The following is a 25,094-nucleotide window of genomic DNA, read 5'->3' on the forward strand; positions in this document are numbered from 1 at the left end:
GGTGACCAAAAAACTTAAAAGGAAAACCTGAGGAATGAGGTGTACACAGGAGGCTTTGGAAAGCTCCAACATATTCCTGGGCATAGAGAAGGCCATACACATGTGAAAGCCAAGGAAATACCTGAGAAGGTCTTAATCTTACCTCACCTTTTGCTAACCTTGAGCCTCTGAGCAAGCAGGAAATGAAGCTAAGGAAGTGCTGCAATCTGCTTATCAGTTTGCTGAAGGCACCCCTGAACACACACACACACAGAGCCCCTTGGCAAAAGGCTGGGAAACTTATTGGTGCAAGGCATTTACGGAAATCGCTTTCTAATCATTAGCTCAACAAACTCCAAAATGTGATAAACCAAAAGAGAGACACATCATAGTTAAACTGTCAAAAGCCAAAGAAAAAGTGAATCCTGACACTGCAAGAAAAAAGTGATTTATTATGTAGAAGACATGCTCAATAAGATTAAAAGCTGATTTTTCATCAGAAAGCATAGGGATCAAAAACGTTAAAAGAAAGCCTATCAACCAAGAATCCTATATCCAGCAAAACTATCCTTTAAAATTAAAGAGAAACTAAAACATCCCCAGATAAACACAAACTGAGTGAATTTCTTGCTATCAGACCTTCCCTACAAGATATACTTAAGTTGGAGACTTTAATACCTCCTTCTCATTAATGGATAAAACAACTAGGAAGAAGGTCAGCGAGGAAACAGAAGACTTGAGCAACACTACAAACTAAGAAAACCAAACAGACATCCACAGAATATACGAGATTAAACCAGTAATCAAAAAACTCACTGCAGGGCTTCCCTGGTGGCACAGTGGTTGAGAGTCCGCCTGCCGATGCAGGGGACACGGGTTCGTGCCCCAGTCCGGGAAGATCCCACATGCCGCAGAGCGGCTAGGCCCGTGAGCCATGGCCACTGAGCCTGTGCGTCCGGAACCTGTGCTCCGCAACGGGAGAGGCCACAACAGTGAGAGGCCCGCATACCGCAAAAAAAACCCAAAAAACAAAAAAAACTCACTGCAAAGAAAAGCCCAGATCCAAATAACCTCAATGGTGAATTCTATAAAACATTCAATGAAGAATTAACAAAACTCCTTCACGAACTCCCTCAAAAATAGAAATGAAACACTTCCCAATTCAATTTATGTGATAATATCAAAACCACAAAGACATCTCAAGAAAACTACACACCAGTATTTGTTATGAATGTATACAGAAAAATCTTCAACAAAATACTAGCAATTTGAATCTAGCAACATCTAAAAGGATACCATCCATGACCAAGAGGGATTTATTCGAGAAATGCAGAGTTGATTCAACATCTGAAAATCAAAGTCATACACCACATGAACAGAATGAAAGGAAAAATGATTATCTCAACAGACACAGCAATAGCATTTGATAAAATCTAATACCCGTTCGTGATTAAAAAAAACTCAACAAAATAGGAATAGAAGGGAACTTCCTCAACCTAATGAAGAGTATCTATGAAACCCACAGTTAACGTCATACTTAACAGTGAAAGACCAAATGCTTTGCTCCTACTATCAGAAAGAAGACAAAGATGTCTGCTCTCATCACTCCTTAACTTGTACTGGAGATTCTAACCAATTATGCAGGGGGGAAAAAAAAGGGAAAGTATCCAGATTGAAAAGAAAAAGGTAAAACTATCTCTAGTCTCAGATGACAGATCTTTATAAGAGACTCCTAAGGAACTAGGTAGTCAGAAGGTTAAATGAATCATGCACATGAACATTGGAGGCTACACTCAGAGTTGTAGCAAAGCTTACAATGAAGAAGGAAAGTGAACCAAGGGCCAAGATTTTTGTGAGCTAGGGATTGGGACCATTAAGGAGGAGTTGATAAAGCCAAATGCCCTAAGTGTCAAATGAAAGAGGCTTAAGAACACTTCATTTAGAAGTAACCGTGAGGAGGGAAGACAAAGACCTCACCCCTAAACAGCACAGTACTAGAGTGCCTGGAAAATAAGAATCCTTCATATAAGAATGCTACTGAGGAATTAGTACATTTAGGAAAAAGTTACAATCAGGAGAATGTAGGTGAAGAAGTCAAGGATATGGGTTTGTTAAGATGTGAGAGAATTACATATGGTTAATGGAGGGTGTAGGGAAAAGGGGAGGTGTGGGGAGAAAAGAGGAATAAAAGGATAGGCCAGGTGAAAAGAGAAACAGTACTGACAAAAATACAGAGAAAGTAGATCAGTGGTTCTGAACCACCAGTCCCCTGAGTTACAGATTAAGACATAATCCTGTAATTAATTATGACGATGGGAACTGAAGGACAGACAGGAAAGGGAACCAGCAACATTCAAGAAGTCATAGAATGGGAAAAGGAACTTTTACACATGTAATATTAAAAGGCCCTGGGGTTAGTACATCCAAATCTTTTAAAATCAAGTTATAGAAAGAAAATAATAGTTTTAAGGTTTGCTGGAGTAAGGCTTATCTTGGATGAGAGTTCTCTCTCTACCACCCATCCCCATAACTGGCTGTGAGAAATCTAGAAGTCCCAAACCTCGCATAGCTACCCAAAAGCCTGAGGGGATCCATAAACTGGTTAACCTATAACTAGTCATAACAAACCAGTATGTGTCAGTTCACTTGTTGGAAAATTCTGCGCTGAGTCAGATTAACAACCGCCAAGAGTTCTGTGCATTTCTCTCTCCTCATCGAGATTCACAAGTGTGGATGATCCACAAACCACTAGTCCCTCAAAATACACTGTGTAGAAGGGATTTGTCCTCATGTTTTGGAAAATAGCTACATATTTTCCTGTACCACCTTTTGCAACATCACAGTACTATAATTATATATTAAAGGCACTGCAGAGTCTACTATTTAAAAAAAAAATTAACTTCGATTAACTTGTTCTTCCTATACTCATCTGATCAGAGTCTCCCTTTTCTACACCTATTGAAATCCAGGAATACAGTTTTTGAAAAATGTTGCTTAACTTTTCTGACAGATAAATAATCAGTCTCATTGATCTCTTGATCATTCCCAGGGGCAGAGACTGCTATCTCCAGGTAATTCATTCCATTTTGGATATTCTGATTAATAGTCTCACTAAGCTGAAATTTGCCACCCTTTATCTTAAAATGCATAGGTAATTTTGCTATCTACAGTTAGAGATCACATTTATTCATTCCTTCAAGTGAACTACCAATTCAGCTAGGAACCTAAGAGCAGTTCTCTGAAAATGTCATACTGTTTCATACATGGTTTTTTGCACATGCTATTTTTTCCATCTGAATACTCATCCTTCTACAGAAATTGATCCTCTGCAATTGCTACAGTCATAGTTATCAGTTCAACAGTAACTTTCTTTATGCATCACTATCCTAGACAAAAACCTGTATGCTCCTGGAGTCCTGCATACAACACTTTGAGGCACCTCTCATCATTACACTGTACTAATACTGCATTATAACTATCTGCATACCTGTCTCTCCCATACACTAAACACCCTGGCAGCAGGAAGTATTTATTACTCATATTTGTATGGGATGGAAAAGGCACAAGAGTCTTCTACCTACCTGATAATTGCAACGATTCCAACTGACCTCACACACTGCATAATTCTTTTTAACCTCCTCAAAACAATACTCTGAGAAGCCACTACCAATCTACAGCTTTCACCTCTCACACCATCTGCAAATTCATTCCAGCTTGAGAATTTAGCACAGAGCTCAACATACAGGTTCTCAAAAAATACTTCTCAAATGGTTGAATAAATCTTGTCTTATAAGCAAAGGTTCATATTTTAGGTAGGCTTCTAAATTTTCATAAGTTGGCCTTAAATTTACCTTCTTATAAACCAACCATCAAAGATGAAGGAGGCATCAACTTCATTATTAGCAATGAAGACTATCTTTACATCAGATTCCTGCCTGATAATACCAACTCTCTGATGTCCATTCCTTATCAAAAGCCCAGATACGAGAAACAGAACAGCCAAAATAATGCCTGGAAGGGTATGTACTCCATACATTCTTCTAGATCTTCTAAATTTTATCCTGGCATCAAATTTTACCAACAGAAGGATCTTTAGTTGGACCTCACTGTTTCATGATCCACTGTACAACTGCCTTTTCTCACTTAGATTTTTTTGTAGCATAGATTGAAGAAAATAAAGAAAAAACAGACTTAAGGAATTTATCATTATTTCTACTTTGGGAAGCTGTCTGAGACCTGTCCACTATATCACAAAGTATTCTCCTTATAAGAACTCATGCAAAGCAACTGCTTTCAGGTTTCTATCTCATAAAAGCAAATTAATTGGGCCTCCCTGGTGGCGCAGTGGTTGAGAGTCCGCCTGCCGATACAGGGGATACGGGTTCGTGCCCCGGTCTGGGAGGATCCCATATGCCGCGGAGCGGCTAGGCCCGTGAGCCATGGCCGCTGGGCCTGCGCATCCGGAGCCTGTGCTCCGCAACGGGAGAGGCCACAACAGTGAGAGGCCCACATACCGCAAAAAGAAAAAAAAAAAAGAAAAAAAAAAAAAAGCAAATTAATTGAGAAACATACCCTTTATCTTATGTATATTATAAATCTTGTAATGGATCAAGTTTTGTTCTTTGCTTTTGCTGCAAGGAATCTTCATTTTTTTCTTACTTCAAGAACTATACAGTGCCTTAAGTTTCCCCCCTTCCACTATGTCTTTATCCCAATTTTATTATTTGTATCATAAATGTGCTCCAAAAGGACCTCAAATCCCTAGGAGAATGAGATGACAGAGTAAAAAGGAAACAACTTAATAACTGCCATCGGGTGCTAGTAAGTCACACACTGTTCCAGGTACTTTTATCCCTGATCCTTGAACACTGAGAGAAAGGTATTATTAAGTATGTTTAACAGATGGTAAACTAAAGTAGAGAGGGGTTAAAAAATTATCTAAGCTCACAAAACTAAGTTGTACCAGGCCAGGGTTTGATCCCAGGTTTGAATGACTACACAACAACACTATACATAAGGTCTGACCAAATTAAAGACTATGCTACACTTCAAAAAGAAAAAGAATTCTAGTATAGTACTTGAGGAATTTTAAAATTTCAATTTATTATATAAGTAAAAGAAGACAAATCACTTGGCACTAATTTTACACATTAATATCTTAAACATCATAAACTTCAACAAAGTCAACATCTCTGATCATTCCCAAATAAGAACTAGAAAATCACACAAAAATTTAAAGTTCAACCAGCAGAAATAAATATTTATATTCACGACAAAGCTAATGAAAAAAGTTTTGAGCCAAAAGAAAAGAATCAGACATATTATTCCAATTAGTACCACATATAACTTGAAATGTTTTTTGGTGCCTCTAAAAACAAAGACGAAAAACAGTTTTAAGGGTGGGGGGAAATATGATTCAAAACTAATAAGATGGAAAATAAAATTGAAATTAGACTCACCTGCTCAAGTCACTTTTTCCATAGTGATGATAGTGGTCAGGATGGCTAAGGTGGTAATGTTCCTGTCCACTCCACCTCTGGGGTGGCCTTTTCCAAAATCCTTCTTGAGACTGCCGAACATTTCTGTCTGATCGGTCAAAGCGGTTCATATTGTCACACTCCACTAGACAAATTCAAAAGCGAAACACTAGAAACATGTACACACACTCTATAAAAGCTAACTACTTATAGCTCAATAATTAAATGCTGCTGAAAATATAAAAGTAATATTCTAAAAATACCAGCCATTTATGTTAGCTAACCACGAAATCAAGATTTTCAGAAGAAAAATGACTACTTCTTTCAGTGAAAACCAAACTTTATATTATTCAAACTGAAGTAAATTATAGAACTTTCATTATCACAGTCACTTAAGTAACAACAGTCCCACTGTCTTAAAACAGGCAAATTATCCTTGAAATCAACATTATACATTTTAAACACCAGTAGTCAGTTTTAAGTGGTTTTCATCATTATCAGTAGTTGGTTCTGACTTCAGAATGAAAATGACAAGAAAAAGTAGAAGATTTTAAGTCTGGTAGAGAACTCATTCCTAAAAATGAATGCCACAATTAATTTTCACTGATTTCAAGAAGCACAAATTAACTCTTCATCATAAACAAATCATATTTTTTAAATTAAGCTCACAGTTTTAGAAAGTAAAACGCTCCAATCTGCCGACACTGGAGCTTGTTCAAAAATTCTAAAATGCCACTGAAAACAAAGCCAGCACTTTGCAGCAACAAACAGTACACTCCCTGAAATCCAAATGCCACAAAAACATGAAAAGAATTTCTTTGAAACACCCCAAGCTTCTCCTTCACTTACCCAAACACTTTTTCCTCACATATCTGAGCACTCACTAAGAGAGTTACTTTGTACGAGGGAGACATTGTGTCGCTTGCTGCCTACTCAGACATAGTTGCATACAAGGCACTGACAAACAGGCCTTCCTTCCTGCTCAACTCCCAGCCCTCCCTGTGGGAAGCAAGCCCAGTTTACCCTGTGACTCCATCTTCACTCAGTGCTTACATAGCCTCTGAGTTAAGACTGTTACTAAAAATACAACTAAACACTAACCCAAGGCAGGAACAGGAAAGGTTTCTCTAGTCTGAGAATTATTAAATGAGAAAGTTCAAATCCTGCATGTTCAGAATCCCTTGTGATAAGAAAGCTTTAGAAATCAACATAATCCTCCCCAATTTAAAAAAAAAAAAACAAAACTCACTATTTAAATGATTTTTTTAACTTAACCTAAGTCTGAATTTGATACATGGCAAGTGTTTAATTACAGTATACCAGATAAAAACAAACTTCCCCACTCCAAAAAAAAGGCTGATATAGTTAAAGTGTATATGTTCAATTCTAATATACACTGAACTCACTGTGAACACATTACTTGTATATGAGTAACAATTTAAATAAGGTTATAAAAGACATTGCAATTTTATTTATTAGAAAATTTCCATTAGAGAAATCAATTTGGGGAAGAAAACAATAGGTTTTATAGTTAAAAAAATTTTTTTTAAGAAAAATTTTTAAAAGAAGACTTACATTTGAAATTATTTCTAACAATTTCTCATCATCTTACTGGGATAAATTAAGATATACATATTTTTTTAAAGTTCAATAAAGAAAACCGGACTGTTATGTAAATAAAGGCATGGTGATCATTATGCCTCAAAAGTAAGGAGGAGAATATAAGACGGCAAAAGAAAAATAAATTGAACAATAATCCTAAGAAGGCTTAAAAATGCTTTTAGTTGACATTCACATTATACTCATAGACTCAGTTAAGTTCCTTAAGTATTTCTACATGGCGTTAAAATGTTACTTCAGGTTAAGGAATTGTGTATAGCTGAGGGATAATCTATACCTACTTTTAAATCTGAATTCATATTTCCTCTTAATTCACGCAGGTAAAATTCCATTCACTCCCCAAAAAAGAAATTCTGTATTAAGAATCTGATATATAATTAGTATATCATCCACAAAGTGCACTCAGAGTAATAAGAAGCACACTAACCAGGAAAACAGGTCAGGAGATGGGGTTAAATGCTGTGGGAAATTATAATGCAGAAAATGATGTGCTGCTTTTGTATTTACTAAAGATTGTTGGTACTACACACAGGCTCCAAATAAAGCACTTTCATTGAAACATGAACTCAACCATCAGCATAATGACAAACAGGCACCGGAAACAAATATTTTCCATGACTACAAAACACTATTGTTAGAACTGGGACAGAGGGGGGATTAAACTCTCAGAAAAATGTCTCCTCCAAGACTCTGAAGGAAGGAAGGGTCCTGCTTATACTACTACTGCAGTACCCATCAATCATGTTTTGATACACTTTAAAATGTTACTAAGAAGAGAATGCGAAATAACATTAGTGGTGGTTTCTTAGAAAAGACTAAGGGCAGAGAGAAAGAAATAACATAGAAAATAAAATGGAAAGCCAATAAAATTACAAGATGGAGTTAATTTAAAGCCAGTTTCCAGTGCCAATGAAGGAACAGGACAAACCAGACTAAGAAAGGAAATAAATCCTTCTGAATGTGTAATATCATAGGGAAGGATGAGGCAAACCTAAAGGCTTTCCAAAAAAAATTTTAGGGCTTCCCTGGTGGCACAGTGGTTGAGAGTCCACCTGCCGATGCAGGGGATACAGGTTCGTGCTCCGGTCCGGGAGGATCCCGCATGCTGCAGAGCGGCTGGGCCCGTGAGCCATGGCCGCTGGGCCTGCGCGTCCAGAGCCTGTGCTCCGCAACGGGAGAGGCCACGACAGTGAGAGGCCCGCGTACCGCAAAAAAAAAAAAAAAAAAAAAAATTTTAACCAATATGCTGATCAAAACTATCTACACACCAGATTTGACCCTAATTATGAGTTTAGGAAAAGAGAATAAATAAACGCCTTCTGAAGGTGCTTTCTAGTTCCCAAAGTAAAAGGCAGATTTTAGTAGGTATTTTACTATGAGTAGGAGACAGAATTTTCAGGACTTCTACCCTGTGATGAGGGAAAGAGAATCTAACATAGCTAACTGAAAGGTATGGGATATGGAGATGCCTATGTCTAACACTCATCATACCCATTTCTTCTGATTTGACAAGGAACGAAATATGACGCCAAATGTACCCTATATTCTTCCTAATAACTTAAAGTCCTAAGAAGATAATGGCTGACACAGGTAGTATTCCTATCTATGACTAACAACTGGCTATGAAGATAGCAGGAAGAAATTACACATCAGAAAGTCTGGAAAGAATGTGTCATGCAGGAGGTTTTACAATCTGAACAAGAAAGTTTTTAAAATGAAATTTGGCTTGAAAGGAGAAAAGCTCATGTTAAAAAAAAATCATGAAGTTGATATTACTAAATGCCATTAGTACTGAAAAAGAAAGATAAATTTCCAGAAGAAAATACAGTAATTGGAAAGTGGTAAAGGACAATACTACTGACCTCATATGACTATATCTCAATAAAATGTTTAGCAAAAAAGTGGCCTTAGGAAATAAATATATTAATAACATGAAGTAAGTGCAATTTAATAGGCACCATAATTTGATGGGGTAGGATTCAGGAAGTAATTAGAAAGACATCTTTTTCAACAGAGAAAAGTTTAAAACAGAACGAGTAGAAGAAAGATCACACCTAAGAAAATGTATACTATGGAAATTCCATAAACCTAAGGATGATGCTATGAATGTGCCAAAAGCTAGGCTTTAATCTGTAGGCAATGAGTGACCATTAGAAGTTTCTGAGCAAGAGAATAAAACAATACAACTATGCCTTTGGTATAACCAAACTGTTTATATGAGAGACACTTTAGAAAAAAAGCAAATACCCACTGGTCCGCTAAAAGAAATTCAGATTCCAAAATTTCCTTAAGAGATTCCTTCACCAAGGTAAAAGAAAAATATAAAAGAAAATGGTCTCTCTTTTTAGATCCTCCTAAATTGCTACTCAAATCTGAAGTCCTTTTTCCTTTTATTCCTCTTCCCTCATTCCATATTCAATTTCCGTCCGTCCCATCTCTCCCTTTAACCTCTTTCCCTACCCCTCAAGCTGACCAGAAACCTAAAAAACTCTATACCTCTTAGTTAACCTTCCTTCAGAAGACGGAAAATTCCCTTAAGGTTGACTTGGCTCTGGTCTCATCTTTCCCTACCCCTCAAGCTGACCAGAAACCTAAAAAACTCTATACCTCTTAGTTAACCTTCCTTCAGAAGACGGAAAATTCCCTTAAGGTTGACTTGGCTCTGGTCTCATCCTGAGCTGACAGCCATAGCTACAGACTTTCTAAGGTCTAAACAAGACGGGGAGAAATTTCCAGAAGAATTTAGAATACTTTTAGCAATTGATAATCCAGGGCCTCCAGATCTATACCAATTAGTTCATACATTAGAAGGAAATCTAGGTGCATAAAAACAGAATAGAAAAAGCACAGTGTGAAAAACCTAAAGTTGACTTAAGAACCCACGATTGTGTAGAGGAGAAAAGTTTTTCTCAACTCTCTTAGGGCCTGAAAATAAAACTGACAAGATAGATTAATGGGAGAAAAGCATACAAATTTATTTAATATGTGACATGGGAGCCTTCGGGAGGAAATGAAGACCCAAAGAAACAGTTAGACCTGTATATTTTTATGCTAGGCTTGATGAGAGTAGACAGTCAAGGAGGAATGTGACAGGTTAAGGAGTCTAAGTGTGGTAAACTGGGGGAAACTTTAGCAAGGCCTGTTTGTTAGGATCTTCTTGGTCTAACTTTGTCTTCAGAGATAAGGATGCTCCTTTCCTTTAGGTATGGGGAAGGCACCTCTCACATGACGGTTTTATGACCTGTTTCAGGGAAGATGGGCAAGAGGGGGAGGAAATCACAGTGACTTTTCTGCTTCTGCCATTTTCTCAAACTCCTTCAGCTTAAAATATTCAATATGCCAAGGTGCCATATTTTGGGGTCGTGTGTCCTGAACTCCATCAATTGCAGAGGAAATCAGAAGTTAGAAAAGGACTTTCAGAAGCTGTCAACAAAGTCTTTTCTGTGAACGTACACTGGGCTCTGATTCAGTTCTGTAAGCAAAGGAAGAATAAATCCACTAGAGATTTCACAGATAGACTAATACCATCAGATAGCATTCAGGAATAGATTCTGAAAGAGATGTGACCTCGTCTCCCTCCTCACTTGCCAGACTTCCAGTGCTTGGAAAGAGACTTAGAAAAAAGCAGAGTAAGACTCAGAATAAAATGATGTCCTTCACATATAATGAGATGCCTCCACCCCAGTAAATTAAACACTGGAGAAAGGAGTCTCTTGATACACTTATAGATAAATAGCAGGGCACTGAAAAACTGTCTTCCATTGCCTAAGAAATAAAAGAGAAAAAATAAGTGGGTGATTAGTCAAAGTGTTCTGAGGGAAAAATCAAGCACCCAATTTCAGGTTTTACCCTTAAACTCAAAGATAAAATTTTCGAAACAGTAAAGGACAACCTTGCAAATATATTATTGATATAGGCACTATAATAACAACTTTAAACCCTGTGACTATTATATAACATCCCCCTCAGTGTCACTAAACCACCCAGTGTAGCTATCTCCAATAACTCAGACAGCTCCCAAGTCCTAGCCCATAACTGTCCAAGAAACATTTGACCAACAAACATTCTTTCCTTGTCTGTGCTACCACATATGCTACCTTAATAGGTACACAAATGCAATTGCCAGATAAATATTCTCTTCATGGCCTCTTCCTTGAAATCCCAGATGACTTCCCTATTCATAATAAAGTCACAGTAAACTTGTGTCCAAATCAAACCCAAACTAAAGATCTCAACAAGGTGCCAGTCTTCTTGTTGACAAAAATTCCACTGATATTGGCAGAATTAGTGGTGAACCCATAAAATCCAGAGTGATCCATCCAAAACTCTACCCAAATTTGCATAGTAGCTTCAAAAACCAGAAGCTAAAGGGAACTAAAACCAATAGTCTGAGTATATTAAAAAACTCCTTAAACCTTGTACTAGTCCTCGTAACATTCCTATCCTGCCAATAAAAAAACTCAGCGGCAGTGGGTATAGTCATTCAGGACCTCAGACCTATAAAGAGAATAGTCATTCCCTCCTTTCCAGTAGTACCAAATCTAAATACTGTTTTATCTTTGGTGCCTCTGAAGGCTACATATTTTAGATCCAGGTTCTGCTTTCTTCAGTGTTCAATTAGCTCAAAATAATCAATACTTGTTTGCCTTCTCCTAGGAAAATCCATAATATATGTGAGATGTTATACCTCAGGAGTTCCCTCCTACTTTTCACAAGTCCCCAACCAAGACCTCAGAAACTTTAAATTACCTTGTGATTCTACTTTTACCTAATATATGGATAACTTTTTGTTGTGCTCTAAAGATGAGGCAGGCTCTAAGACCAATGCCATCTCTCTACTTCCTGGTTTAGCTAAGGTTTCCAAAGAGAAGTTGTTATAGTTCTGTCAAAGTAAAATGCATTAGATAATTTATTCCACGGAGGTAAATCCTCCATTCCTCACTACCAGCCCTTAAAACTTCACATTAAATCTCCTGGATCATAAAGTCTCATTATTTTTTCCCTAATAATCATTAATGGTTTATGTTTTTCTTCTGTGTTCTAAAATACTTTTCCACTTGATCTTCCAGGCCACTAATTCTGATTTCAACTATGCTTTCTGTCATCGACTGAACTGTTTTGTTGGGAAATCTTCTTTTATAATAAGCTCCAGAAAGTATTGTGCTGCAATTGAATCTCTCTAAGTGCTCTCATTATTATCTCTTTCGGCCACTCTAATCCTGGGAGTTCTGTGTTTTCCCTGCTCCTCTTCCTGGGTACTGGCTGTGATTTTTGTTTCTCAGTTGACTAGAACTCAGCACTGATTGCTAGAGTATCCCAAGTAACAGCAGAACCACAAGAAGATGCAACAGTCTCTATCCCTGTGGTAGAGTAGATACTGTTCTCAGCTCTACACTCTGTCCTTCAATAGACTTATACATCCAATGTCCTCTGCAGCAGAGATTCGCACTGTGAATAGAGTATACTTCCCAGTCACACTGGTCTTAGGGTTGGCCATGTAACTTGCTTTGGCCAACAGAATGTGGTTAGAATACCAGTGTGCTGGTTCTAAGTGAAGACTTTAAGAGGTACTATATGCATGTTTCTCCTCACCCTGTTGTCCTTCTGCCATCTGCCATGAGCACAATCTGCTCCAAGGAGTCCTGGTTTCAAAATGAAGAAGCAAGGAGTAGACCTGAACTCAGTCTCACAGCCTGAGCTGACCCAGCTAATACAAAGATCCATGAATGAGAAAAATAAATGTTTATCTTGAAAGCCACTGAGATTCTAAGAGTGATTATTATACAGCATCCTGGCAGCAGGGGAAAAGAAAAAACAAACAAAAAACCCCTGACCAATATGACAAAACTGAATAGCAAGCAGGCTCCTTGTACCTCGATGAAGCACTAGAACAACCAACCACCCTCTCTGAAATATCCTTGCATTTTTCTAGCATCATGTATAAAAAGGACTTCACTACCCTTTTTTGTTCATCCCTGGCCCCTGGAAGGCCTAAGAAACCTGGAAAATGTTGACTAACAGGGAATCCACAGCTCTCTGAGATTCTTCTTCCAGGAGGATCCTCATTTCAACCCTTGCCCCAGAGGATTTCTAGGCTGGTCTCTGGTTCCTGACAAGTCTTTAAGACAGAAAATGCTACAAATGCTATGGCAGTGGGGGCAAGAGCACCTAGGCCCCTCTTGCACATGGATTATCTAAAGCCCCACTCCAGCAGTTACTGGGATCCAGAGACGAAGACAGACCAGATTTAAGAGTAAAAAGGATAGAATGATTCATTCAGGTCGCCATTTTCCCAGAATTGATTTTTTAAAAGTATTTATTAACTTAATGGTTTTTGCTGCTGTTTTACAAGTCAAATGATATCTTTTTTTCTAAATTTATGTTTTCTTAAAATCAAAATGAGACAAAGGAATAAAAAATTGGATAAGACAAAGGGAAAAAAGGACAAATCCTATCTACCAGATACTTTAGGATTTAGGTATACAATCTTATTGGATCATACAGAGTTATACCTAAGACCTACAAAGTCATGGTTTAAACATTTAAATAATTTTGCAAATGAACCTGTTTAACCTCACTTAAGATAAATTCTCAGCCTGAAAAGGCTACCACCATAGAGATAAGGAAGTCTGTAAATAACAAATACCAAATTGGATATAGTCAAGTAGCGCAACTATATACTTCTGAAGGTTCAATATTGTCCCCCCTACCATTCTCAAGAGGTGCATCCTCAGGCAGATCCACATCAAGCATAAGGTCATCATCCTCAAGGTCACATGATTCAAGATTATTCAGAATATCCTGTAAACAAAAGCAGAAAAAATGCTATAACCTAGCTCAGTGTAATCATTATTTTTGAACATCACTATATGAGAATCTTATTTTACTCAATGTTTATGTGGTTAAGAATAGATTTTAAAGATAAAATTTTTTAAAAAATAGATTCAACTGGTTTACTTGGTTAAGCTATTTGTAACATCCTTTTCCTAGTCTTCTTCCCCGCCAGTAATTTTTATTTGTATTTTTAAAAACTTACACAGTGCTCACTATCTGCAAGATATTGTTCTAAGCACTTCACAGATATTAATTGATTTCTTTAGTCTTCACTATGATTTAGTGACTAGTATAATCTCCATATTATACATGATGAAACTAATGCACAGAAAATCTAAATCCCTGGCCAAAACAGAATGTGAACAAAAGAAGGTCAATCTCCTGAGTCCATGCTTTTAACAACTTCCCTGATACCACGAATAATCAAAAATGGTAAACAATCTCACAGGATGTATTCATATTTGGTGTGGGAGGTGGTATTTTATTATCTCTAGGGATCTGACTACTTATGTAAATTAATGAAGTGAGTTTTTAATGATGTCATTATTACATTTCCTTTCCTGAGCCAAAAACCGCTTCTACTACTACTTTCAGCACCACTACTACTTCCTTGGTTTATCTTAATTTGTTCTTTCTCTACAGTAGGACTGGACTACTCAAATTGGTTATAAGCAGTCCCTCCTGGGTTCTATTTGCAATCTTGTTAGCTATTATCTATCCTTAGAAAAGTACTGTTTTGCTTTAGAAGACTCTTATTCAGAAGTCTAAATAACTAAATAAACAAAAACTAAGTTTAAGGTAATGAACTCAGTTTGACCTATAGCCCACTAGTGAATCCCTCCAATCCAAAAACTGATCTTGCCTTAGTATATACAAGTAAAAAGATCACAAATTCACAAATCTTTAAATGGGACTGAGAGATTATGACCTTGAAAAACACTCACAGAAGGGGAATATCTACTTTATTACAGATAATATGAATAAAATTAGAAGTGTTCCCTATATTGGATATTCCACACAAATCTTTTCAATTTTGTGTTGCGCCTTCCTTCCAGGGTCCACTGAGAACTAAGAGTAATTGGAATAATTGTTATTATTTAAATTATGATTATTTAAAATGAACAAAAGAACTGCATAATTATTTAACCTTGGCATAAGAAAAAGGTATTTCGCAGAACCTCTTTCCATTATGAAATATTTTCTGTTCTTAAAACAGTCTTCCTAAAAAAAAAATCAAGGAAAAAAATGAATATGGAAAAAAAAAAACTGGCAAAGGCCATAATGGACAATTCACAAAATAAATAGAAAACAAATAGATAGAAAAACGGCCAATAAATACAATGTAGGAAAGAATGCTACCACACCAATGTGGATTTATCATGATTTAAAGGAATCTAGTATTCATGCAAAACATCTGGAGGCCAATTTGTTAAAATTTAGCTAAAACCTTTTTAAAAAAGGCAAAGTCTTCCCTCCTAATAATTTATCCCTTAGAAACAGACAAATGCAAAAAATATATGTATAAGTGTGGTGATTGTAGCATTGGACAGAATAGCAAAAAAAGTAGAAATGAGGTAAATGTCCAACAACAGAAGAATGGTTAAACAGGAAGTATGATATAGTCATACAACAGAATATGATGTTGTTCTTAAAAAAAGATAATAAAAATATATTTACAGACATAGAAAGATGTTAATTGGGGAAAAATACGGACTAGTTTGTTTCCAATCTTTTGCTCTTACAAATAATGTTTCAACGAATCCCTATATGTCAACATTAAATTGAAATAAATGAATCTGTATATCAAGTTGATGGTATAACACTCAGAGGGAAACTATTTCAAGTGGGGGAAAAAAATCCTCAAACTATTTTCAGTAATTACATTACAGATGGTAATAATGGTGTTGTTATTCTGAGACTTGTGTATATTGGTATTTGCTGAAAAATGGATTCTCATCTTAGGAAAAAGAAAATAAAGACGTAAAAAACAATGAAATTAAGTAAAAATTCTATGCTATGTTCCTGACTATAAGTGGGAAGTATCAGTATGAACACAAGATGTTTTTCATCTTAAAATAAAAGATACATTTCTTCCACTGAAAAGGCCTACATGTTAACTGGAAAAAAAAATCACGTCTCTAAAACAGCATGTACAGAATTATCCATTTCATGAAAAAAACATTGTATAATATGCACTGGAAAAAACTTAGAAGAAAACCAAAACACAGGTTAACTATTTTAGGATTATGAGATTTTTCTTTTTCTTCTTTTTTTTTTTTTTTTTTGCTTAGAGGACCTGTATTTTCTCATTTTCTGCAATAAGTATTATAACATATAATTTTACTCCTAAAATCATATCTTCAATTAAAAAAATTTGGCTATTTGTATGAATATGTGTGAAACAAGATGATGTTGGGCACCCCAGGCCAAATCTGACAACTAAAGACACAGCAAAGAATCAAAGGCAATAGAACCTCATTTTCTAAGTCCAAAGCAGGGCTTGCTGAGATGCACCAGTCAGCAAAAGGAGCACTGTCACCACTGCCAAAAAGGTGTTCAAGTTTTAATAACTAACTAAACTCTACATATGTTTTGTAGGGTTTTCTGTAGGTTTCATTTTATAACAAAGATTTAAGAACATAGTCTTAGGGAATGGGAATGAGCCTGTTCTAATGAATTCAAAAGTGGTAAAAAAAAATTGTATCACTTTGAGAAGTTACTAAGAAAGCTCAATGGAAAAGGAAGGGGGACACAGTTAGCAACAGGTACAGAAAAGGGAAACCATCCATATTTATGCTTCAAGTTAACACTCATCAATAAATCATTATATATGATATTTCAGAAATTTATCTAGATACATGGAAAGATGCTCTGTAAAATGGTGGGTGGGGAAGCAATTATATATGTACAATATGACTTCATCTTTAATGCTGAAAAATACATTTAAATGTCTGAACGGTGATAAACCAAAGAATTGTTATTATTTTCCACTATATGAGACAACATGTGCTTATGTTCTTTGTATTCTTTTTGATTTTGACTTGTTACACTTTTTTTGATTTTGTAATAAGGACATACTGCTTTTATAATGAAAGCAAAACTTCACACTGAAAAAAGTGAACCTCCCTTAGCAACAGCAAGGAAGTTCAAACCACACAAATCTAGCCTGCATGTGGGAATCCTCAACCCAGCCCATCCCCTAACCACAATAATAACCAGAGCCACCTGCCTCTCCCCTCTTCACTCGAGCCATTGTGTACTACTTTGGGTGTCTGTCCTGGTGTTCCCAGAAAGTCTCACTATGTGAATAATAAATGTTTTCACATTCTCTTGGTACATGTGTGGCACCATCTTTCTCGACACTGAACAAATCTGGGAGGAGGGGAGTTGATCCTGCCTCCATGTGGCAACCACAAGACACACCATCAAAAATTCAACACATATGAAAACCAATAAAATGCAATGCACAATTCTGGGTACACGATATATTCATGTAAAAAGACAATCCCTATCTTGAGAGTCTGCTAAACTACTCCATGATATTGCTGCCTTGGCATCCATTTTGTGTGACCAAGAAGTCTGCAGGGGCCTGCCCTAGATAACACTTCCAGAGTCACAAGCAAATATAAATTCCTAACAGGACTTCTCCAGCAGCCCTTGTGAGCAACAGTCTCCCCTGCCTCCCAAGGATTGCCCCTTGTGAAACCTTAGATAAGACCACCGCCGAGCTTACCAAAACCCTGCACTTCTTGGTTTGAACTGCCCTATCAAGCCTTAGCCCAAGAACCCAAAAGCACTCCAGCCATGGACCCTAATAATAAAAGCATGTGCCCCAGGTTCCTGCCACTCTGTTTGCCCTTGTATGGCTCCTCGAGGCATGCCACGTTTTCCCATATGGCCCCTGCAGGCATGCCATGTACTTCCTCCAGGACCTGAGAGTAATAAACTTCTCTATTTCTATTTCCCTTGTTGTCTTTTGTTGAATTGGGGTTCACCAAACAACACCTTGGGGCTCTACTTAACAAATGTTAATTTAACAAAGTCACAACAACCCTCCAAGCTTACTTGTCTCCCCTCAAACAGACAATTCCTTCACAGTATGGTATTCCCAAGTGCCGTGAGGGTATATCACATGGATATATATCTTGGCAAATCAGAGCCAATCTAAAACAAATTCAACTGCAACAAAAAGAATAAAATACCTAAGAATAAACCTACCTAAAGGGACAAAAGACCTGTATGCAGAGAACAGTAAGATACTGATGAAAGAAATTAAAGATGATACAAATAGATGGAGAGATATACCATGTTCTTGGATTGGAAGAATCAACATTGTGAAAATGACTATACTACCCAACACAATCTACAGATTCAGTGCAATCCCTATCACACTACCAATGGCATTTTTCACAGAACTAGAACAAAAAATTTCACAATTTCTATGGAAACACAAAAGACCCCGAATAGCCAAAGCAATCTTGAGAAAGAAAAACGGAGCTGGAGGAATCAGGCTCCCAGAGTTCAGACTATATTACAAAGCTACAGTAATCAAGACAGTATGGTACTGGCACAAAAACAGAAATATAGATCAATGGAACAGGACAGAAAGACCAGAGATAAACCCACACACATATGGTCACCTTATCTTTGATAAAGGAGGCGAGAACATACAATGGAGAAAAGACAGCCTCTTCAATAAGTGGTGCTGGGAAAACTGGACAGCTACATGTAAAAGAATGAAATTAGAACACTCCCTAACACCATACACAAAAATAAACTCAAAATGGATTAAAGACCTAAATGTAATGCCAAACACTATAAAACTCTTAGAGGAAAACATTGGCAGAACACACCATGACATAAATCACAACAAGATCCTTTTTAACCCACCTCCTAGAGAAATGGAAATAAAAACAAAAATAAACAAATGGGACCTAATGAAACTTAAAAGCTTTTGCACAGCAAAGGAAACCATAAACAAGATGAAAAGACTACCCTCAGAACGGGAGAAAATATTTGCAAATGAAGCTACCGACAAAGGATTAATCTCAAAAATTTACAAGCAGCTCATGCAGCTCAATAGCAAAAAAACAAACAACCCAATCCAAAAATGGGCAGAAGACCTAAATACACATTTCTCCAAAGAAGATATACAGATGGCCAACAAACACATGAAAGGATGCTCAACATCACTAATCATTAGAGAAATGCAAATCAAAACTACAATGAGGTATCACCTCACACCAGTCAGAATGGCCATCATCAAAAAATCTACAAACAATAAATGCTAGAGAGGGTGTGGAGAAAAGGGAACCCTCTTGCACTGTTGGTGGGAATGTAAATTGATACAGCCACTATGGAGAACAGTATGGAGGTTCCTTAGAAAACTAAAAATAGAACTACCATATGACCCAGCCATCCCACTACTGTGCATATACCCTGAGAAAACCATAATTCAAAAAGAGTCATGCACCACAATGTTCACTGCAGCTCTATTTACAATAGCCAGGACATGGAAGCAACCTAAGTGTCCATCGACAGATGAATGGATAAAGAAGATGTGGCCCATATATACAATGGAATATTACTCAGCCATAAAAGGAAATGAAATTGAGTTATTTGTAGTGAGGTGGATGGACCTAGAGTCTGTGATAGAGAGGGAAGTCAGAGAAAAACAAATACCGTATGCTAACACATATATATGGAATCTAAAAAAAAAAAAAAAGGTTCTGATGAACCTAGGGGCAGGACAGGAATAAAGACACAGATGCAGAGAATGGACTTGAGGACGTGGGGAGGGGGAAGGGTAAGCTGGGATGAAGTGAGAGAGTGGCATGGACATATATACACTATCAAATGTAAAACAGATCGCTAGTAGGAAGCAGCCACATAGCACAGGGAGTTATCTCCTTGCTTTGTGACCACCTAGAGGGGTGGGATAGGGAGGGTGGGAGGGAGACGCAAGAGGGAGGAGATATGGGGATATATGTATACGTATAGCTGATTCACTTTGTTATAAAGCAGAAACTAACACACCATTGTAAAGCAATTATACTCCAATAAAGATGTTCAAAAAAATTAAAAATTTAAAAAATAAAATAAAAAATGTTTAAATAAAACAAATTCAAGTCAAGACAACCTAAGAAACAACAAATTCAGCCTCTAGAACGTAGAGGAGACAATATTCTGCATAAACAGTATGGTAAGGGCAAGGAGGCAAAAAGCATAATCTATTCCAAACGTTGGCAGAAACTTTTTTAAAAGGTGAAAAGTATTTTAGATTTTGCAAGCCTACAGAGAAAATCAAGTATATTATGTAGGTACTTATATAACCATTTAAAGTGTAACCTCTGGAAGTGTAAAAAACATTCTTAGTTTGCAGACTGTGAAAAAAACAGGTGGTTGGTCAGATTTCACTTACAGGACATAGTATGCTGATCTGCTCTATTCAAATAACTTCAAGTAGTTCATTAACACTTGTTATGGACTGAATGTTTGTGTGTGCATCCCCCCCAAAATTCATATGTTGAAGCTCTAACCCTCAATATGAGGATATTTGGAAATATGGCCTTTGGGAGATAATTAGGTTTAGACAAGGTCATGATGGTGGGGACCTGATCATGGGATTAGTGTCCTTAGAGGAAGCAAAAGAGACCAGAGCACACAATCTCTCTCCCCACCATGTGAGGGTTCTGTTAAAAGGTGAAGAGGGCCTTCACTAGGAACTGAATCTGCCAACACCTTGATCTAGGACTTCCAGACTCCAAAACCATAAAAAATAAATGTCTCTGTTCAAGCCACTCAGCCTACGGTATTTTGTTACAGTAGCTAGAACTAAGACAACACTCAGAGTGTAAGGGGAAGGGACAGAAATATATCTACATCATGAACAACTATTTCAGCCATGTTAAGGAGTTTGGACTGTATCTCAATGACAGGGATATGACTGTTGAGTTTTAAGAAGTGACAAATTGAGATCTGCATTAAAGAAACATTATTCTGGTTACAGTGTAGACAATGGATTTAAATGGGGGGAAAAAAAGCAGTTTTGTAGCTACTGCAGAATCCATGTGACATATGACAGCAGCCTGATATTAATTAGTGTCAGTGACAATGAAAGAATAGCAATTATAAGACACACAGAGGAGTTAGAATCTAAAGAACCAAAGTTAACTAAGAAGAAAAGAAAGAGCCATGAATGACTCCTTGGTTCCTGGATTTAGAAACAGGTGGGTGATTACCATTCACTGAAATAAAGTACTGAAAAAGGATGACCAGATCTGATAGGAGATTAAAAAATTAATAAATAATATTAGAACCTGACAGTTTTGACATGCCTGCTGCATCTTCAAGAAGACATGTCCACCAAACAACTAAATATACAGGGGAGTGGAGTTGAGGTGTGGGAGTCACTACCACATAGATGACAACTGAAAGTTGTTGAATAATGAGTTTGACAAGAGACACAATGCTGACTGAGAAGACTGGATTCTAATATCTGTCTTAGACAGTTTTTCCCACATTCCCATAGAAGGTCTCTGTTTCTCCAATATCAGATTTTGAGAAGAGTTGTATCAGAGATATTATTAGACCTTTCAGAAATGATTCAGGCAAAGAGATAAGAAAAAAAATTATTATATTTTTTCTTCACTAGTGTAGAAATCTGTCACTTACACAGCCTAGGAAGTGCATTATTATAGGAAGAAAGGAAGCCATGTAAGCATGGAGACTGCTTAACATGGGAAAGTGTTTCTCTTCCATGTTTGTGATGGTGGCAGGCTTTTCCTCTCACTGGCAAGCCTGCATTTGTTGGGAGCCAACATCCACATACACCTGGGAGATGATCTAGCACAGCCATTAGCTGGGAGTATGACAATGAAAACATAAATCTGTATACTGTCTGGCTTCCAGAGGCTTCCCACACATCTCATTGGAATTAAAACCCTGACTAAACACATATAAGCAGAAGTGCCACAGAATTTCCTTGGTCTCTGAGAATGCTTTTCCATTAAAAAAGAGTGAACTATGAGATGGTGGGCCAGTGCTTCCTTAACGAGTTTCTCCTTCAGTAATACATTGAAGAAAGCCTAAATGTTTCTGGCAAATAAAGGACTTCATCACAAGTTTGTATTCAACACCATGCAGTAAAATTAATTTTTTCTTTTGGCATATAGTTTATGAATTTTAAAACACATATAAGTTTGTGTAATCACCAATATAATCAGGACACATAACAATTTATTCACCCAAAGAAACTTCCTTGTACTATCCAGTTTTAATTACACCCTCTCCCACCCATCACCCCTAGCAGACAATGATCTGTTCTCCATCACTATAGTTGTGTTTTTTAAGAATGTCATAACGGCAATCATACACTATGTAACCTTTTGGGACTGGCTTATTTCACTCAGCAGAATGCCTTTATGATTAATCTAAATCATTGAATATATCATTAACTCATTACTTTTTACTAGTGAATAGCATTCCATTGCATGGATGTAACAGTTTGTGCATCCATTTACTCACTGAAGTAAACTGGTTTTTCCAGTTTTTAGTTATTATAAATAAAGCCACTATGAACATTCATGTACAGGTTTTTGTGTGAATATAAGATTTCATTTCTCTAGAGTAAATACCCAAGTGAGTAGGACTGTTCGGTGATATAGTGAGTTTATGTTTAACTTCATAAGAAGCTGCTAAACCATTTCCCAGAATTGCTGTAATAATTTGCATTCCAATTATCATTGAGACCGGTCTTTCCCATATGCCCCTCCCCAGCTTGACTGCAGACTTAAAGTAGACCTTGTTCCCAGTGTGGGACTCTGCTACCTGGTTCCAAAGGGCACAGTGGCAAACTTATTCAAGAAATACTGTGTTTGTCCGCTCTAACCTGTCTGGGGTTACCTGAATGACTAACACAAAGTGCTTTTCTTTGTTTTGCCCAACTTGGAGTTCACTCAGGCAGAAAAGCTGTGGGCACTGCTCAAAACCACTGTAAGTGAAACAAACAATCCACAGTCACCCTGGGGCAAAAGATTATAGTTGATATAATAGAATACTAAAAGACTGATAAAAAAGGCTGGGGAGAGAATTTCTTTGGGAAATTAGGTAATTCAAAAGTGCCATGTATGTTGGGAATTTAGAAAGCCACAAAAATGCCCAGGGCAGAATGTATTCTCAGTAAAGACCTAAGAAAGCCCAAAGCTTTCACCTCTGGCTGATCTCTAGGCCCAGAAAAAGTAGCAAGTGAAGGCTAAGGGTAGAACTGTAAATGGTCAGGCTAAAGATTGAAGGAGTGGCCCAACAAAGAGCCAATATGCAGACAGAGACACTGAATGGTTTTTTTTAAAATTTTTGACTGTAAGATCTTTTAATCATCCTTCCTTTTAATTCTTTGCTCTTTCTCTGCCTCCTTCTATTCTTCTTTCCCTTATTCCCTTCCTCTTCCTCTCACTCTTCCTCTCTCCCTCTTTTTTTCTTTTCTTTCTTTTTATTTGCCATCTGGCATTCAAGGAAATCTCTGCATAAAACACTAAGTAAACACAAGCTAAAGTAACACACACTTCATAGACCACACATGACAAGAAGAGAGACTTTGGAAAAATAGTTTAGAAAATTCACTAAAAAAAAAAAGGGGGCACTTCCCTGGTAGTGCAGTGGGTAAGACTCCATGCTCCCAACGCAGGGGGCCCAGGTTCAATCCCTGGTTGGAGAACTAAATCCCACATGCATGCTGCAACTAAGAGTTCACATTCCGCAACTAAGAAGCCCACATGCCACAAGAGTCCACATGCCACAACAAAGATCCTGCATGCTGCAACTAAGACCCAGTGCAACTATAAATAAATAAATAAATAAATAAATAAATAAATAAATTTTAAAAAAACAGCTATAGCCTAAAAAAGTTAACAAAAACAAACCCTAAGGAAGATGAAGGATATGATTTCCAGTGTTGCTATATTAAAATATTTAAAATGACTAGTTTTCAACAAAACCTTAGGGACATGCAAAGGAAGTATCATCCAGTCACAGAAAAAAAATAAAAATTAACAGAAATGATCCCTGAGGAAGCCCAAGCACTGAACTTAATAGACAAAAGCTTTAAGTCAACTATCTTAAATATGCACAAACCTCAGGCAAAGTATATCTAACCAAGTACAGAATATCAGTGAAGATATAAAACATAAAGGAATGAAAAATAAAAATTCTGGAGGTGAAAGTAAAACAATTTAAGAGAAAAACTCCTAAATACATAAAATAAGTATTAACAAACACAAAAGGAGAAATTGACAGTAACACAATAATAATAGAAGACTTTAAGACCCCACTTGCATCAACAGACAGATCATCCAGACAGAAAATCAATAAGGAAACACTGGCCTTAAAGAACATGTTAGACTCATTGAACTTAATAGCTATCTACAGGACATTCCATCCAAAAGAGCAAAATACACTTTTTTTCAAGTGCACATAACACATTCTCCAGGACAGATCATATACTAGGCCACAAAACTAGTCTCAAATTTAAGAAAACTGAAATCACATCAAGCATTTTTCCCACCACAACACTATGACAACTAGAAATCAACTACAAGAAAAAAAACTGAAAAAGACACAAACACATGGAAGCTAAAGAATATGCTACTAAACAAACACTGGATCACAGAAGAAATCAAAAAAGAAAGAAAGAAAAAAAAAACTGGAGACAAATGAAAATGGCAACACAATGCTCCAAAATCTATGGAATGCAGCAAAAACAGTTCTAGGAAGGAAATTTATAGCAATACAAGGAAACAGCCTCAACAAAATACTAGCAAACCAAATTCAACAATACATTAAAAGGATCATACACCTTGATCAAGTGGGATTTATCCCAGGGATGCAAAGATGGTTCAATATCTGCAAATCAATCAGTGTGATACAACACATTAACAAACTGAAGAATAAAAACCATATGGTCATCTCAATAGATACAGAAAAAGCTTTTGAGAAAATTCAACATCCATTTATGATAAAAACTCTCCAGAAAGTGGATACAGAGAGACTATAATAAAGGCCATATATGATAAGCCTAAAGCTTATATCATACTCAGTAGTGAAAAGTTGAAAGCATTTCCTCTAAGATCAGGAACAAGACAAAGATGCCCACTCTTGCCACTTTTATTCAACATAGTATTAGAAGTC

General features: G+C 36.9%; 1 protein-coding gene across 7 annotated transcripts in view; it reads right to left on the reverse strand.

Moving 5' to 3' along the window:
- Window positions 1-25,094, reverse strand: part of CCSER2 (coiled-coil serine rich protein 2) — a 147,977-nt gene that overhangs the window by 67,733 nt on the left and 55,150 nt on the right. For 6 of the 7 annotated variants that reach the window (XM_081236817.1, XM_081236814.1, XM_081236815.1 and 3 more), the window contains 2 exons: window positions 13,787-13,877; window positions 5,439-5,601 (listed from right to left, as the gene is read on the reverse strand). In XM_081236817.1, the coding sequence (XP_081092943.1) occupies window positions 5,439-5,601; window positions 13,787-13,877 (254 nt within the window). Of the gene's footprint in view, window positions 1-5,438; window positions 5,602-6,305; window positions 6,435-13,786; window positions 13,878-25,094 lie in introns of those variants that run through there. The other variant, XM_081236820.1, reaches the window with a different exon arrangement.

This window comes from Mesoplodon bidens, assembly GCF_964165515.1.
Source record: "Mesoplodon bidens genome assembly, chromosome: 1".
NCBI classification, from domain to species: Eukaryota; Metazoa; Chordata; class Mammalia; order Artiodactyla; family Ziphiidae; genus Mesoplodon; species Mesoplodon bidens.